The 16,957-nt window shown below is 40.1% G+C and overlaps 1 protein-coding gene across 2 annotated transcripts in view; it reads left to right on the top strand.

Moving 5' to 3' along the window:
* Positions 1 to 15,374, top strand: part of tncb (tenascin Cb) — a 34,987-nt gene extending 19,613 nt beyond the window's left edge. Inside the window, exons 10-22 of one of the 2 annotated variants that reach the window (XM_085910619.1) lie at positions 446 to 721; positions 5,376 to 5,648; positions 6,625 to 6,747; positions 7,404 to 7,547; positions 7,732 to 7,851; positions 8,108 to 8,251; positions 8,396 to 8,526; positions 8,654 to 8,786; positions 9,368 to 9,519; positions 9,885 to 9,981; positions 10,347 to 10,508; positions 11,438 to 11,601; positions 13,084 to 15,374. In XM_085910619.1, the coding sequence (XP_085766745.1) occupies positions 446 to 721; positions 5,376 to 5,648; positions 6,625 to 6,747; positions 7,404 to 7,547; positions 7,732 to 7,851; positions 8,108 to 8,251; positions 8,396 to 8,526; positions 8,654 to 8,786; positions 9,368 to 9,519; positions 9,885 to 9,981; positions 10,347 to 10,508; positions 11,438 to 11,601; positions 13,084 to 13,194 (2,030 nt within the window). In that variant the 3' untranslated portion in view covers positions 13,195 to 15,374. The remainder of the gene's footprint in view (positions 1 to 445; positions 722 to 5,375; positions 5,649 to 6,624; positions 6,748 to 7,403; positions 7,548 to 7,731; positions 7,852 to 8,107; positions 8,252 to 8,395; positions 8,527 to 8,653; positions 8,787 to 9,367; positions 9,520 to 9,884; positions 9,982 to 10,346; positions 10,509 to 11,437; positions 11,602 to 13,083) is intronic. The other variant, XM_085910620.1, reaches the window with a different exon arrangement.
* The last annotated feature ends 1,583 nt before the right edge of the window (positions 15,375 to 16,957 follow it).

Below are 16,957 nucleotides of genomic sequence, written 5' to 3'. Positions count from 1 at the left end.
AACACCACTCATGTTGGCTCGGATGTTCAACCCATGCATTATAATAAACGTTTTGGAATGCTTTGTTTGTATGCTAACATTTAGACCAATATCAGCTGGATTCTATCAAAATATTGGCATTATACTGCCTGTGATGCAGCCCTAACTGTGAACCTTGAATGCATATTGTTCTGTGTGAGTTGGAAGTTGGACCCCTATTGGCTATTGCATGACTGTGGCATAGCTGGAAATGTCACACGGACTAATCTTAATAGCTTCAGCTTCTAAAATGTACGTCTACATAGATGTTGTTAATGGGAACAATGAGTTCACCCAGTTGTGTGTGTGAAGAGAACTGGTCGGTGGAGGGGGGTTCCACAAGATCCTTAAAAAAACATAGCGGACTCTCCATTCTTTGTATGTCACCACCCTGTAACTCCATATTGATATGTTTTTCATCACCCAGCAGACGAGATGCCCATGGTGACACATGTCAGTATCAGCGATGTGTCATGGGACAGCTTCCTCCTGTCCTGGTCCGCAGACGAAGGGGCCTTTGAAGCATTTCTGATCGAGATCACAGATGCAGAGACGGGCGCTGAGTGGCAAAATCACACTGTGCCCGCCGATGCTCGCAGCATTGTCATCTCTGGCCTCACTCCCATCACCTGGTACAGGGCCAATCTGTACGGGGTGTACAGGGGCCTGCTGTTAGATCCAGTCTTTGCAGACACCATCACAGGTACAAACACCGTCAATGCTGTGGCCTCACTCTTTCCTTTGCTTGATTCCTCTCTTGCTGCTTCACACTATGAGAGTGATTATCTTATCTTCGTGGAATTCCGCTCTGTTCAGCACCGACTCAAAATCTTCAGTTGTCTCCCGTGGAGGTTTTAAAAAAAGAAAAGTTATTTTCTCTTTTTCCTTTCCTTTTAAAAACTAAAAACTACAGCCTCAAAATTATCCTGGACCTAAGTTTGTAGAATGTTTTTTTTTATAAAAGGTGAAATAATTGGTATTTGCCATGCGACTGAAATTCTTGAGTTGAAAGTCTGCATTGAAATCTGGAAAAGCAGGTTTTGTTCTCTTTTATTTGTTAGCACACACATTTAAATTGTTGGAAAAGCACATTAAGAAAAAAAGACTAACTCATCACCCAGCACCAGACTTCATGCCAGACGCCAGTGTGACCAACTCAAATTCACCAACACCCAGACATAGTTACGGAACTAATGCTCCATTCCAGAAAAGTTAGACGTACATACTACACACTTCGTTACTTCCTTGGAGTATATAAGTATGGAGTCCAATTTCGTCATCCAAAGGTACTTCCTTGGAGTATATAAGTATGTAGTCCAATCTAGTAATCAAAAACATGACTAATGAGTGTAACATGTTAGGTTTATTTTTTTTTTGATTGAACATTCGATTTAATCAGCAAACTTGGCCACAAAGTACTGTTTTTTTTTCAGGCAAGATTAGTTTTTAAAATAAACTTTTAAAAGTTTTCAGAGCGCATGTTGTGTTGAAAGGTGATATGTAGTATAGCAATTATATACAAATAGCTTCATGGCCTCTGGTGTACAGAAGTCTGTCTTGGCCATAAAATCCAGTTACATGAACAGTAGTTGCACTTTTATTTATTGGAGATTAGATGTCCAATTTTGCAGTTTTTTTTTTTTATATATATATTTTCCCATTTTGAACAATTATGAAAATTGGGCTACCCCCCCCCCCCCCCACACACACACACACACAAGCATGTCATTTGTGTTAAAATGGGTCACAAACTCGACCTTAGTCAGTCTGCATGCTGAAAAGCAACTGAGGCCCCATTTTCATAGACAGTGCATGTGCATTTGAGCGTAAAAACTGGCACATTTTGAGTTCCGTGCTTACATTTTGGCCCAATTTCCTCTGTTTGGGATTTTGTCAGACCGTGTTGCAACATGCTGGGCATTCCGGTGGATTGGAGACAAGTTTTTTTTTTTTTTTTTTTACACGCCATGATCCATCCAACAAATTGTTAGTAGAAAGTACAATACCGTATTTTTCAGACTATAAGTCACGTTTTTTTTTTCATAGTTTGGGTGGGGGGGCGACTTATACTCAGGAGTGACATATATGTGAAATTATTCACAAATTTTACAAATTCAAAAATCTGCGATGTAGTGAAACCGCGATAAACGAACCACGATGTAGCAAGGGATTACTAGAATCTGAACTGCAACTGCGGCGCAAACGTGGCGGTGTTTTACATAAAGGAGAAAGGATTCAATCACGGGATTTGATTACTTGAAGTGACAGAGATTGTTGAATAAAATTGTTGTTTATAATTATAACGGCCAGTAGAATATTTTGAAGTGCAACCGCCGTCAGCGGCGTGCACCCAGCGTTGTTGACATAAAGAACGATAGATGGATTTAATGATTTGGAGTGATACAGATGGTTTGGTAATAATATTGCTTATATGATAGTTATTTGATATATAACTTATATATCGTTATATGGGCCTGTGGAATCATTTGAAGTGCAACCGCCGTGAGCGGCGCGCAGCCAGCATTGTTGACGTAAAGGACGATCGATGGATTTAATGATTTGGAGTGACACAGATGGTTTGATAAAGGTGTTATTTATGGTATAGTTATTTGGATAACTGCCAATGTTACGTCAGGACCGTTCTCAGCTCTTCGTTTGTGTTTATGTCACGTTAGCATACCATATCGTTTAGTCTGTTGTTGCTCGTTCATGTCTTTTCTTGGTGTTGGATTTTGTCGAATAAATTTCCCCCAAAATGCGATTTATACGTTTTCTTTCACTTTATTGTGCATTTTATGGCTAATGCGACGTATATTCCAGAGCGATTTTACGTCCAAAAATACGGTAATTTCTAGATTATCAAAAAGAAGGTCTAAATTTTGAGGCAGGTGATGTAACGCATTTGTGATGTATTTGATCCAAGTGGAGGCAGACAGATTCTGAGCTCTGCAGACATGTGTGGTGGCTCACGTTTCTGTGATTAAGGGCTATATAAATAAAGTTGACTTGAGTTCAAGAAGAATTTCAAGAACCTAAATCTTGAATCTTGAATCTTGAGTTGACTCAAGAGAACATTTTCAAATACAACATATTCTAAAACAATACCTCTCGACAAACAATAAGATTATTGTAGGACAAATTGGCAACGTGGTAAAACTGAATCAATCCTCGCTTTATTCACAGTTTTATGAGTGTCTCATTCCAACATGAAGCATCATTCAACATTTTAAAGACTGATCAGTTAAGTGAGGAAAAAAACGGGAGAACTGACCGGAATTAAATAAAATTAAAAAACGAGGCTTTGTATGAGGTTTCTTGTCTGTATGCATCCCAAGTCCCCCAAAGACTGGGCCGCGCTTCATTCTCAGGCTGCCATTGCCCTTGCCTTTGCCAGGGGCTTCTGAGGCCACGCAGAATATGGCATACACTCAACACAGTCTATTGTCAAGATGTTAATGGCCGATCAAACCATCTTTTTTCAAGAGCATTAAGCATTCCAAGTAGTGAATGCAGGCACTGACTAACTTAATTATGCCGTGCACAGTAGTCAACACTAGTCAAGTGGAAAAAGATATTACAAGGGAGATTAAGTCCTCCAACTGAAAAACATTAAACACGGAAACTTTGATTAGCCAAATAGTTTTATGTAAGAAATGAACAATGTTACCACAAACAGATGTGGACAGCATGCCGAATTACCTTGAAGCTCTCTGGATCACCACAAACTAGCAGTAAAGTTGTCAGGTGTAACTGGTACATAGTTTCTGCTTGCAGAACACTTGTTGCCGCATGCTCCATGCCCTCTTCCAAATAACAAGCTCGCTTTTGTGAGTGGCGATTCTGTTCCCCCAAGACGTGGGGGCGTGCAGAAAGACACAGTGGAAGTAGCAGTGATACGGTGGAGAGGGTGAAATCAGTAGCAAGCTAGCGCTTGTAAGCTGATGGAGGTGACCCTCCTTCTGTTGCACTGACCAGTTAAAGCTACCGATGCTGGCTAATGAGGAGTGACAGCTCCTTGGGATTTGTTTGTTTTGTTTCTCATTTCCACTGCTTCTTCTCACAACAAATGCCTTGAGCATGTTTTTCCTCGTAAGGAAAAGGGGCTTGAGGTGGACCCTTACAACACTCATATTTGGTGGTGTTTTAATGAGCAATGGCACTAGGATTTAGTCTAAGTTTTTATTAGCCTTAATATGCATTTTTCTTTCCAGACTGCTTTAAAAGCTCCTTCTGATCCATGTGTCCTTGTATCCGTAGATGCTATGGGACATTTCTCTGGCTAATTAGCTTGTGGGTTTTCTTTTGTCTTCCTATAGGCTGCTAAAAATGGCTGCCGGTCGAACAGCTTTTCAACAACCCATACACGCATTTGTAAAATGAGAAGTAGTGGGATGAACTTTTCCACTCGAACAAATATTATTGTCAAACATTGTCTATTCTGTCATGAAATTTTGGAGATTCTAAATGACTTGGACGAACCTGAAACCAGTCACAAGAATGAGTCATTTCATATTGCTTGACAAAACTCCTTTCAACTTTACTTGGATCTGGGTCATTTGCTTTCAGTACACTGTGACTTATCCTGGAGGAATTTCTAAGATGCGCTGTCCCAAGTTTTAAACTCAGCGTTAAGCAGAATGGATTCAATTCCCAAGCACCCGGACCAAGTTAAATTGAACAAAACATGGCTTTTAACCCAGTTATGACTTCTCTAAAATTACAGATGGGATAAATTTCTTTTCTGTTTGTTCTTCTTTAACACTTTAAATTCATTTTGTTTGCAAACTTGTCAGTCAAAAAAATGAATTGGTTGAGGTGGGAAACAACTTTCTAATTGCAAGATTTAAGGTTTTGATGATGATTTCTTTGCACTTGCACAAAGGTTTTTAATACATATCCAGATAAAGAATCTATTAAGTATGCCCTTAAAAATACTGGGTTACAAACAACTCAATTTATTTTGCCTAATAAACTCTTTTTTTTTTTTTTTTTTTTTTTTTGCAAAACAACACAAAATTTGCTTAAATTGCACCAACTTCCTGGGTTGGTCCAGTTTATTAACCCAGCGGTTTTAAAGGCGTGTTGGCCTAGCAGGCACCACATAATGAATTTGAGTAGCATTCAAAATATTACCTTTGTTGTGTGATCCGACCTAATATACAGGATTAAGGACTTTTGTTTGAAGTTAGTCAAATCTGTGGTCTACTGAACTTTGTAGAGACAGTTTTTCAAAACTCAGGCTTCATGTTGCTGAATTTCCATTTCAGATTGATTCCATTTCATCACAGTGTTCCTATTACGTAAAAGCATTCTCGAGTTTAACAGAAGAGCAAATCTGACCTTCCCTTGTCACTCAGAGACTGAACCACAGGTGCAGGCTCTCCTACTGTCTGACATCACTCCTGAGAGCTTTAGATTGGTGTGGACAGCAGATGACGATACCTTCGACACCTTTGTCATAATGGTGAGCCAGGCTGAGAGCCCTGACCAACCCCAAGAGCTGGTCTTGGGTGGCGAAGAGAGAAGCACAAAAGTGATGGACCTCAACGAGGACACAGAGTACAAAATTGAAATCTTTGGACTAATTTTGGGAAGGCGCTCCAAGTCTGTAATCGAGGGGGTGAGAACAGGTACAGCTTGAAAGGATGGCTCTAAATGAAAATCTGGGAAGGGATATTCAGTTTTATTTGTTTTGTCAATGTTTCTTTCCTCATATATGTTCTCACAAGCATGTAAAGGTCCAAGATATTGTCTTTTTTTATTTGTTTACTAACCAAACAATGTCCGAACTACTTGATGCAAAGTCTAAAATCTTACGTATGTTTCCTATGAGAAGTAGGTTTAGAACATGCATCTTTATGGCACGGTTGTATTTGTGTGACCATGTGTCACTGGCTTGGTGTCTACCAGTAATCCTGAGTGGTTGAAGTGAACTGAAAAACTGCATAAAAAAATTAAATATTCCAAACTGGGTCTAAAGTTTCATCTGAAAAAATTCAGACACATCTGTTGGCTCCCACTCAGGACGTTTACTGAGCTTTTCTGCAATCCTATTGTGATGTCATTTTCGTCTGGTTGTCCTACCAGTGATGTCTTTGATTTATTTATTTTTTTTGTGGGATGGAGATGGAGTTACTGTCTCTGTCTTTTACTGTACAACTGTTGCCTATGAATGTGTCCCTTTTCCTCCCTGGGGGTAAGGCTTTACTCTTGGGTTGTGTGGCAGATGTTTTGTCTCTTGATGAAATGGGGGCAATCTCCTCAGGTTTGTCACGCAAGATACTGTTACTAATGGCCGTTACTGGGAAGTAGTCTGTCAGCGCTGGTCTTCTTTTGTCTGTCTACATCACTTCACAAACTCACTCTTTTCCCCTCCTTACTTATTTGCCTTCTAGCGAATTTCTGATAAAGCTACAGTCCGTGTATTTTCCGCTTTATCAAATGTATTTTCATGCTAAAATGCTTGATTTCATGCATTATTAAATGCTCATTGATGCACTCTTAGGTTCCTGTTCCCTACTATGACTAGTCTGAGAACGCAAAAATCATGTTGACTCACTCTCTCCTGTTTTGTCTCTTTTGTGTCCCTTGTGTCATTTCTACCAGATCTGGGACCACCCAAAGGTATACGCTTCTCTGATGTCACTGACTCATCTGCTACTGTCCACTGGGCAGTTCCAAGAGCCCGTGTAGACAGCTACAGGGTTACGTATGTGCCTGCTCATGGAGGTCAGTCTCATCATGTTCGAACAACATTAATTAAGGCATCTTGACAATCTCTGCCAAGAAAACCAACCCATGACCTATATCTAAATCTTTATAACTGCTGGCACTTTCACTCTAAGCTACATAAAATGTAACTCAAAAGCAACTTGTATATTGTGCAAAATATACTTTACAGATACATTGTGGGGTATTGAATACAGTGTTAGCACAAATTAGCTTACATTTGTTACTAACGTGTAGTGTTACCTTGAGATATGGGATGGATGGATGGATGGATGGATGGATGGATGGATGGATGGATGGATGGATGGATGGATGGATGGATGGATGGATGGATAGATGGATGGATGGATGGATGGATGGATGGATGAATGGATGGATGGATGGATGGATGGATGGATGGATGGATGGATGGATGGATGGATGGATGGACGGATGGACGGACGGGCGGACGGGCGGGCGGACGGGCGGATGGATGGAGCATGTGTCCGTGTGTATGTGTGTGTGCGTAGGTGCATCCATGCTGCATATTTCAAATGTTCAATATGAGCTCTTTAATTGCATTATTTTAATGGTGTGATGTACATTTTTCATGATGACACTTTCTATAGAGTATCAATGATATTTCTTAATTGACACTGAACTCTTTGGGCACTCAGGGAACGCTAAGACTCTGACAGTGGACGGATCAAACTCACAGACTGTACTCTCCAACCTGATACCTGGTGTCACATACCAGGTTACTGTTGTTGCAGTCAAGGCTCAAAGGGAGAGTGATCCTGGATCAGACAGTGTCACGACTGGTGAGATTTGTGTTACACTGACAAATGAAACACATGCAGTTTTTTGCCACACAGTTGCCAGAAACCTCAATAGGAAGACATACACCATCAAATTTAATGCAAGATCAAAAAATACATACTTGATTCCACACTTGATTCCTCTAAACCTTCCCACCAGCTTAAAGTTTTATTGTTTGTGTTACAGCTTTAGATAAACCCCGTGGTCTGACTGCAGTCAATATCACAGACACGGAAGCTCTACTTCTCTGGCAGCCTGCCATTGCTACAGTTGATGGCTATGTTATTACTTATAGTGCAGACTCAGGTATGAATTTACATACACTGCTTCACACCGCTTCAAACCTAAGCTAATTACCTACAACCAGCTGTGGACATCCCATCTATTTGCTATATTAACAGAGACACTAAAAAAAGTGGTTTAAGTACCAAAGGTTTGATGCCAGTACTACTTTATGTCTCAAACACAATTCAAAATTCAATCGAGTATTTCATCCATTGAAACTATTCACGACCACTCTCAAGCTGCTTGATTTTTATTCCTGACATTTTGTGCCCCCCAGTGGCTCCAGTGATGGAGCGTGTGTCAGGAAATGTGGTGGAGTTTGGAATGACTACCCTGGTGCCAGCAACGCGATATACTGTAAAGGTCTATGCCATAAGGGATTTGGCCAAGAGTGCAGTCACTACAACAGAATTTATCACCGGTGGGCTTTTGTTTGAGCATAAAAGAATTTAAATATTTCAATGCAGATTGACTTCATTCAAATGTTAATAAAATTACAAATTGTGATGCATTAGACATGAACAGTCCAATCTGTAGCTGCTAACTAACCCCTTTTTCTCTTAAGATGTGGATGCCCCTCAGGACCTGGCAGCAAGCAATATCCAGACAGAGTCAGGCATGTTGACTTGGAGGCCACCACGTGCTGACATTACTGGGTACATCCTCAGTTTTGAGTCTTCTGATGGCGTCTTCCGGGTAAATAGATATTGTACTTCACGCATTCTGATCTTTTTAAGATAGACATTACCAATATTTCTTGTGTAATTTTGCTCTTTAATTATTATAAATAAAGTCGGTAACATAACATACTACCTCATCTCAGGAGGTGGTTCTCAGTCCAACTGCAGTTTCCTACAACATGGTTCAACTCAGTGCCTCAACAGAATACTCAGTCAGGCTGCAGGCCATTGCAGGGCCCAAGAGAAGCAGAGTCATCAGCACTGTCTTCACAACCAGTAAGTAAAAGCATGACCACTGTATGATGGAAAAAATAAAAAAACGTCAGATACAAGTTGATGGACCGTATGTTCAATCCTATAAGTCCTTAATATTCACCCCATGAATAGATGGGGCTACCAAATAGGCACTGTGTTTTCCAACCAACGTGCCATGGTTAATTTGTCAATTTCCACTTGGGTAATATTGTACAGTACACCATAAATATGACATGTCACGACAAAAATTAGAGCCTTGCTCTTTACGGCATTCTTGCTTCACTTTGGCTATTTCCGTAATCATCTCTGATATAAAATAAAACTGTTTAGATGCCTCAATAAATTATGACATCTATAACTTTTTTTATTGTTACAATTAGTACTTGATTGGTTAAGTGACATCCTCAAGTTGCATTTGGTTATTAACTGGCATCATTGGGGAGCCAGAACTTAAGCGTGTGTGTGCGTGTATGTGTGCGTGTGTGTGTGTGTGTGTGTGTGTGTGTGCCTGCGTGCGTGTGTGCGTGTGTGTGTGCGTGTGTGTGTGTGTGTGTGTGTGTGTGTGTGTGTGTGTGTGTGTGTGTGTGCGTCTGTGTTTCTAGCTGGCGTGCTCTACAAATATCCAAGAGACTGTTCCCAGGCCTTGCTAAATGGTGACACCCAGTCTGGCCTGTACACCATCTATCTGGGTGGAGATGAGAGCCAGCCCCTTCAGGTCTACTGTGACATGACCACTGACGGAGGTGGATGGATTGTGAGTCCCTGACATATTTAGCATACATATGTTGGAGAGAGACCCTAAATGTTTTTATTTTAAAATTCTTTACAGGCCCCTCAATGAAATATCAAAGATCAATAAAGTTTCTATCTCTATCTATCTATCTATCTATCTATCTATCTATCTATCTATCTATCTATCTATCTATCTATCTATCTATCTATCTATCTATCTATCTCTATAATCAGTATTTGGTTTCGTTTTTCACGATTTCTAAAAAGATCAATAAAAGACCTAGGCCTTATTGTAGGAATGTGGATAATAGGAGTGTAAGTGTTTATGAGATATCAAATCACATAAATCCTGCATAATCAAATCTTTGTTATATTTTTCCTTTCCAGATTTTCCTCAAACGCCAAAGTGGCAGACTGGAGTTTTTCCGCAATTGGAAGAATTACACAGCTGGCTTTGGAGACATAAATGACGAATTCTGGCTGGGTATTTTCTAGTTGATAATACAGTACACAAAATATTTTTGTCCAAGATTCTATATATTGAATTCCATGGAACTACTTTTTTTCATCACTTGTAATTTAGAGCATTTATCTCTATATTATAGCCATGTCTACAACCGTAAAAAAGAAAAAGGGAAAAAGAGATTCTGCTGATATTTTTATTTTAATTATCAATAAGTGATAGCCTTCCATACAATTGGCTGACCAAGAGTAGTTGGCAGAATACAGTAGATGAGTTTTGTCTCTTGGGTGATAAAGAAATACACTACACCGTGCATGTCAAACGTCAAATGTGTGTTTAACTACGTATGCTTCAATGTGCAATTTCAACACTGTTTTGCCCCTCAGGTCTATCCAACCTTCACAAGATTACAGCTGGGGGTCAGTATGAGCTGCGAGTGGACCTTAGGGACAAAGGAGAAACAGCCTACGCTCATTATGACAAGTTCTCTGTCTCTGAACCTCGGACTCGTTACAAAGTTCATGTTGGGGGATACAGTGGAACGGCAGGTAAAGATGAATAAGATGATAAAGACAGTCAAAGTATTTCAATAGTTTGGATACACTCTAGGGTGCACTGGGTAGCACGTCCGCCTCACAGTTAGGAGGGTGCAGGTTCGATTCCATATAATGTTATTAACATGGTGGCAACTTAAAGTTAAAGCCCCATCATGCAATTACACTCTAACCAAAGATAGTTTGAATCACTTTACAATTCTATTGTAAATTGCTACAAGGCCTAATTGTTGAATTCACTAACATTGTTTCTTTATCAAAATCAAATTGATTTAACTTTGCTAACGGTGAAGTTGCGGTTAGCATGTCAGCCTCAAAGTGGAAAGGCTCTGCCAACAAATCTCAGCTCAGGCATTTCCATTGTGGAGGTTGCATGTTTTTCTGAGCTTGCGTGTATTTGACTCGACCAGTCCAAGGTGTACCTTAGCTCTATCCCAAAGTTATCTGTATCTGTAATTTACTAGGGTTTATTTGAGGTTGATTTAAGTAATTTTCCCAGATGGAATTGACACAGGCGGCTCGGTGAGCAGTGGGTAGCACGTCCGCCTCACAGTTAGGAGGGTGCGGGTTCGATCCCACCTCCGGCCCTCCCTGTGTGGAGTTTGCATGTTCTCCCCGTGTCCGCGTGGGTTTTCTCCGGGCACTCCGGTTTCCTCCCACATCCCAAACATGCTTAATAGGCCGATTGAGCACTCCAAATTGGCCCTAGGTGTGAGTGCGAGTGCGAATGGTTGTTCGTCTCTTTGTGCCCTGCGATTGGTTGGCAACCAGTTCAGGGTGTCCCCCGCCTACTACCCGATGACGGCTGGGATAGGCTCCAGCACACCCGCGACCCCCGTTCAGAAAATGGATGGATGGATACACTCTTCTAAAAATGTAAGAATGTAATAAACCATAGTTGACCCTGTTGTTTGTTTTTGAAGGTGATTCAATGACCTACCACCATGGTCGTCCTTTCTCCACTTATGACCATGACAATGACATTGCGGTTACCAACTGTGCTCTTTCATACAAGGGCGCTTTCTGGTATAAAAACTGCCACCGTGTCAATCTCATGGGAAGATATGGTGATAACAGTCACAGCAAGGTACGATTGATATCCTAAGCTCTTGGGTGAAATGTGAAGATACAGTATAAAACACTTTGGTCATCAACTCCTTTTACCAGCTGCAATATCTGGACACAGCTCAATTGTCAAACACATTACATTATTTTAACAAAACAATATTTTTATCATGACCGTATTTTTCGGACTAAAAGTCGCTCCGGAGTACAAATCACATCAGCCATAAAATGCACAATAAAGAGGGAAAAAAACGTATAGAAGTCGCACCTGAGTTTAATTCGCATTTTGGGGGAAATTTATTTGACAAAATGTAACACCAAGAACAGAAAAGAACCAGCAACAAGAGGCTAAATGATACAATATGCTAACGTGACATAAACACAAATGAGGAGCTGAGAACGGGCCTGACGTAAAATTGATAGTGATTCAAATAACTATAACATAAAGAACACATTTATCAAACCATCTGTGTCACTCCAAATCATTAAATACATCAAATTCTTCGTCCTTTGTGTAATATAAACAAGAATTTTATGGAACCGTCCGTGTCACTCCAAATCATTACCTTTATTAGAATCTTCGTCCTTTGTGTAAACACCAGCACTTCTAACCCCAGAAGTGTGTGCGGTGCGCCGCTGACGTCAGTTGCAGTTCAACTTATTCCACAGACCCATATAACTATATATAAACTATATATCAAATTATAATATAAACAACAATTTTATCGAACCATCTGTGTCACTCCAAATCATTAAATCCATCAAAATCTTTGTCCTCTGTGTCAACTAAAAAAACAAACAAAAAAAACCAACTGTTGACTCCGGAACTCTATGCGCCACTGACGTCAGACTCGTCATCAGTTATGCTCCAATTATTCCACAGATCTACGTATATAACTAAATTGTAACGATATCAAAGTATCAGGCAAGATGTGGGTTTGGTAACCGGCTCTTTATTTAACAAAACAAGAGCTCAACATATGTGTTTGTGTGCTCCAGGCAAGCGCCCTGGATTCCCCCGCTGCCTTCACGGCCTCGCTAGACAATCGGAAACTACTGAAGTCTAACAACATACACGTTGCTACTCTAAATAAACTATATGTCAAATAACTATAACATAAATAACAAGTTTATCAAACCATCTGTGTCACTCCAAATCACTAAATCTCCTGACTCCAGAAGTCAGTGAATGGAACTCAGTCAGTGAGGCTCCAATTATTCCACAGCCATAGTGTGCCCTCATGCAGTTTAAAGTGAAAATAACATGTGAAGTGATCAACTATACTCGTAAGTAAGTAATGTATTCATGATCAAGTTTACATTTGTGAATAATTTCACATATAAGTCGCTCCTGAGTATAAATCGCCACGCCCACCAAACTATAAAAAACATGATTTATAATCCGAAAAATACGGTACTTTACTTTATCCAAAGTGTCTCACTAAAATGTGGTCAGATCTATACCTGCAGTCTTTTTAAATGAATTGTACTTGTTCATTCTCAGGGCGTCAACTGGTTCCACTGGAAGGGCCACGAGCACTCCATTGAGTTTGCAGAGATGAAAATTAGGCCATCCAACTTCAGAAATTTGGAGGGACGGAGGAAACGCTCATAGGCGCATCACCTATTACTACATCAGCAACAACAACATTGCTACAATTGTTTTGGACTCCCTACAAAACATCTCAACCCAGACCTAATCCTTTACCGCCCCGCCATGCAACAACCAAAGCCACTGTCGAGGCCCTTGTTGCTTCCATGCACATCAACAAACCTTACTGTTCTCTCACAGGCTCCCTATACCCCATGCTGCCTGTGCCAAAATGCATATGCATGTTGCAAACTGGACTTAAGTGAAACCTGAATGGATTCTGAGTCCCACACCAAAGAGAACAGAACATTGTACAAGACCTGATTATCCAAATCTCTCGTGTTTGCAGCATTTGTCGCGAGGCATGTGTGCATCTTGGGCATTCTGTTATGTACAGTCATGAATTTACCCATCTCGTGAGCCAAGCCATTTCTTAGTAGTTGTTAACAATGTCTAAGGCAGGCAAAGCACAGTGATGTTTATAAAATTGGAATAGAGATAGCACAAGTCAACTCAAAGACATTAACCCTCTTCCCCGCACCTTCATCATCCCCTCTTCCTCACCCGCCATGTAAATTGTCATTTGTTGGTCTTTGTGAGACTGAACTCGTTGTCTCTGTGCCACTTTATCCTCCCCTGGTTTCCTCACAACCTTGTACACAAGCTAATCAATGATAGGATAGGTTTCCATACAAAAAAAAAAAAACTATGGGATACAATGTTTTCCATTCATTTTTGCCCCCCAGTCATTAACCACTGTAATCTGCGTTAAAGGAGACATATTATGCAATTTTCACAATTCATAAAAGATTCCGAGTACTTTGTCCAACACGTGAACGTAAGATTGACTTACAAAGCTCTACTTCAAGTCAAGTCAAGTTTATTTATATAGCCCTTAATCACAGACAAGTCTCAAAGGGCTTCACATGTACAAAAATTGACAATTATTCTCAACATCCCCTGATCTTAAACTCCCACGAGGGCAAGGAAAAACTTTTAAAAAAAACTACTGGGGAAAATGAGAAACCTTGTGAAGAGACCACAAATGGGAGGATGCCCCTTCCAGGATGACCTAGCTACAATAGATGCAGACAGGGCACATAGAACACATAATGTAAAACTATTCAAAGAAAAAGTGGATGTCCATATTCAAAATGAAGACCTGCAGGAAGGTGCCCACAATTGTCCTGGCAGTGTTTTCGACGGTGGTAATCCACCGCAGTTCCCTCATTCCGCTTGGTTGACGAGAAATCCAGACAGCCGTTATCTGTTTGGGTGTTACCTAACCCCCTCCCTAGCTCCAGCCGAACCGGCCCACTTCAAATTATTTAGTCGATTTTTTCTCGGGGTGGATGGGGTGGACAGTTCAGTCTTCTGCATACGAGCCACTCAACATCCACCCCTTGTACTTCGAAGCCAATGGGAGTACTTTTTCATGACAACTAGGGACAAAGCTCAGGTGTTGTGCTTTTGGGAGAGGCTACTTGTTTTTAAACGGTTCGGAGAAAGATGAGCAGAAGAGTAGAGAAAGCAGACATTGAAGTCAAACATTTTCACAACAAGAGTCAGCACTTTAATACCAAGCTTAAAAAAATTACAATTATTGCAGTGGATCTGTGTATGTGGTGCATGCAGCAGAGATTTTGCCAGACTCAAATATTTTTAAAACTGGAGCCAAGTCATGGGTGAAGAAACCCATTAAGGAGGTTGTGGTAGTCACACACGTGGTCACAGTTCTGGAAAATTCAGGTCAGTTCTTCACAGACACATTTTAAGAGATTAGTAGCTCAAAAGGCTGACTTGTTGACTTTTACACTTGAGGCACTCTATGACTCTACTCTATTAGTATACAACCTATTAAATTTTCCCATAATATGTCCCCTTTAAAACATTCGTTTATATTCACGTTTGATGAAACCAAGGCAGGACCTATTATTGACTATATATTTTTTTCATACTCTGAGTAATGCGAATACAATAGATATATGTCAAAAAAGATTTGTTGTGTTGTGACAAAAGATTTTGATGCTCTAAATGTACAAAACTATCAAGCCCATCAAGTACTATGTTGTTGAAAATGTTTCAATGAGTTAACTAAAAAAATGGTAAATATTTTTAAGCCCCCCATTTCCCGCAATGGCAGGATACTAAACCACTGACCATCAAAAATTGCCTGTGTAAGTTTGTTTTGTTCTTATTGTTTGTTTATAACTGGGTGAACAACAGGTGTTTCTCTGTAAACTGTATCACAATAAAACTTTCTTTTAAAGGATATTTTTACTACAATTTTTACGATGACAATTTACTTTTCAGCACAGAAATTTGTCACATATAGAAAAAGGGAGGCATAAGAAATACTACAAAAAAAACCTGGAACAATGAAATACCGTAATTTTCGGACTATAAATCGCGGTTTTTTTTCATAGTTTGGGTGAGGGGGCGACTTATACTCAGTAGCAACTTATATGTGATTTTTTTCACAAATTTTCAAAATTCAAAAATCCCCGATGTTGTGAAACCGCGATAAACGAACCGCAATGTACGTAGAAAGGAATTACTGTCATTTAAACTGCAAGTGACGTCACCGGCACCGCGCGGCGGTTGTTTACATAAAGGACAAAGGATTCGATCACGGGATGACGAAGATCACGAAGGGCCCCACGTCTGAAGGATTTAATGATTTGGAGTGACACAAGGTTTGAAAAACGTATTTATGTTATAGTTATTTGATATATTTTTATTTCGTGTAGCAACTTGTCTATGTTTTTATCGTTACAGGTCAGTAGTTGTTGGCTCGTTGAACTCTTGTTTTGTTGAATAAAGAGCCGTTTACCAAACCCACGTCTTTCATGGTACTTTGTTAACGCTACAATATAGTTATATACTAGATCTGTGCGACGCACGCGCGGCGTTGTTGACATAATGGATGAGGAATTTGATCGATGGTGTTGTTATATAAACCCACGTCTTCCTGGTACTTTGTTAACGCTACAATAAAGTTATATACTAGATCTCTCCAGCGCACGCGCGGCATTGTAAACATAAAGGACGAGGAATTTGATCGATGGATTTCATGATTTAGGGTGACACAGATGGTTTGATAATATTGTTGTAATATGATAGTTATTTGAAATATACTTTATATATCGTTATATGGGTCTGTTTAATAATTAGAAATGCAACTTACAACGGGTCCGACGTCAGCATATGCGGCGCATACTCAGCATTGTTTACATAAAGGACGATCGATGGGTTTAATGAATTGGAATGACACAGATGGTTTGATGAACGTGTTATTTATGTAATATTAACTTGAATAACTCTGAATGTTACGTCAGGCCCGTTCTCAGCTTCTCGTTTGTGTATGTCACGTTAGCATACCGTATGGTTTAGCCTGTTGTTGCTGGTTCATGTCTGTTCTTGGTGTTGGATTTTGACAAATAAATTTGCCCCAAAAGTGCGACTTATACTCTGGTGCGACTAATATATGGTTTTGTTTCACTTAATTGTGCATTGTATGGCTGTTGCGACTTATACTCCGGAGCGACTTATAGTCCGAAAATTCTGGTACGTGTAGATAGATAGATAGATAGATAGATAGATAGATAGATAGATAGATAGATAGATAGATAGATAGATAGGTAGGTAGGTAGGTAGGTAGGTAGGTAGGTAGGTAGGTAGGTAGGTAGGTAGGTAGGTAGGTAGGTAGGTAGGTAGGTAGGTAGGTAGGTAGGTAGGTAGGTAGGGTGGGTGGGTGGGTGGGTGGGTGGGTGGATGGATGGATGGA

This window comes from Syngnathus leptorhynchus, chromosome 4 (assembly GCF_054491065.1).
Source record: "Syngnathus leptorhynchus isolate UIUO chromosome 4, UIUO_Slep, whole genome shotgun sequence".
NCBI classification, from domain to species: Eukaryota; Metazoa; Chordata; class Actinopteri; order Syngnathiformes; family Syngnathidae; genus Syngnathus; species Syngnathus leptorhynchus.
Note: the sequence above shows the minus strand (reverse complement) of the source record. Positions and strands in the feature narration are given on the sequence as shown.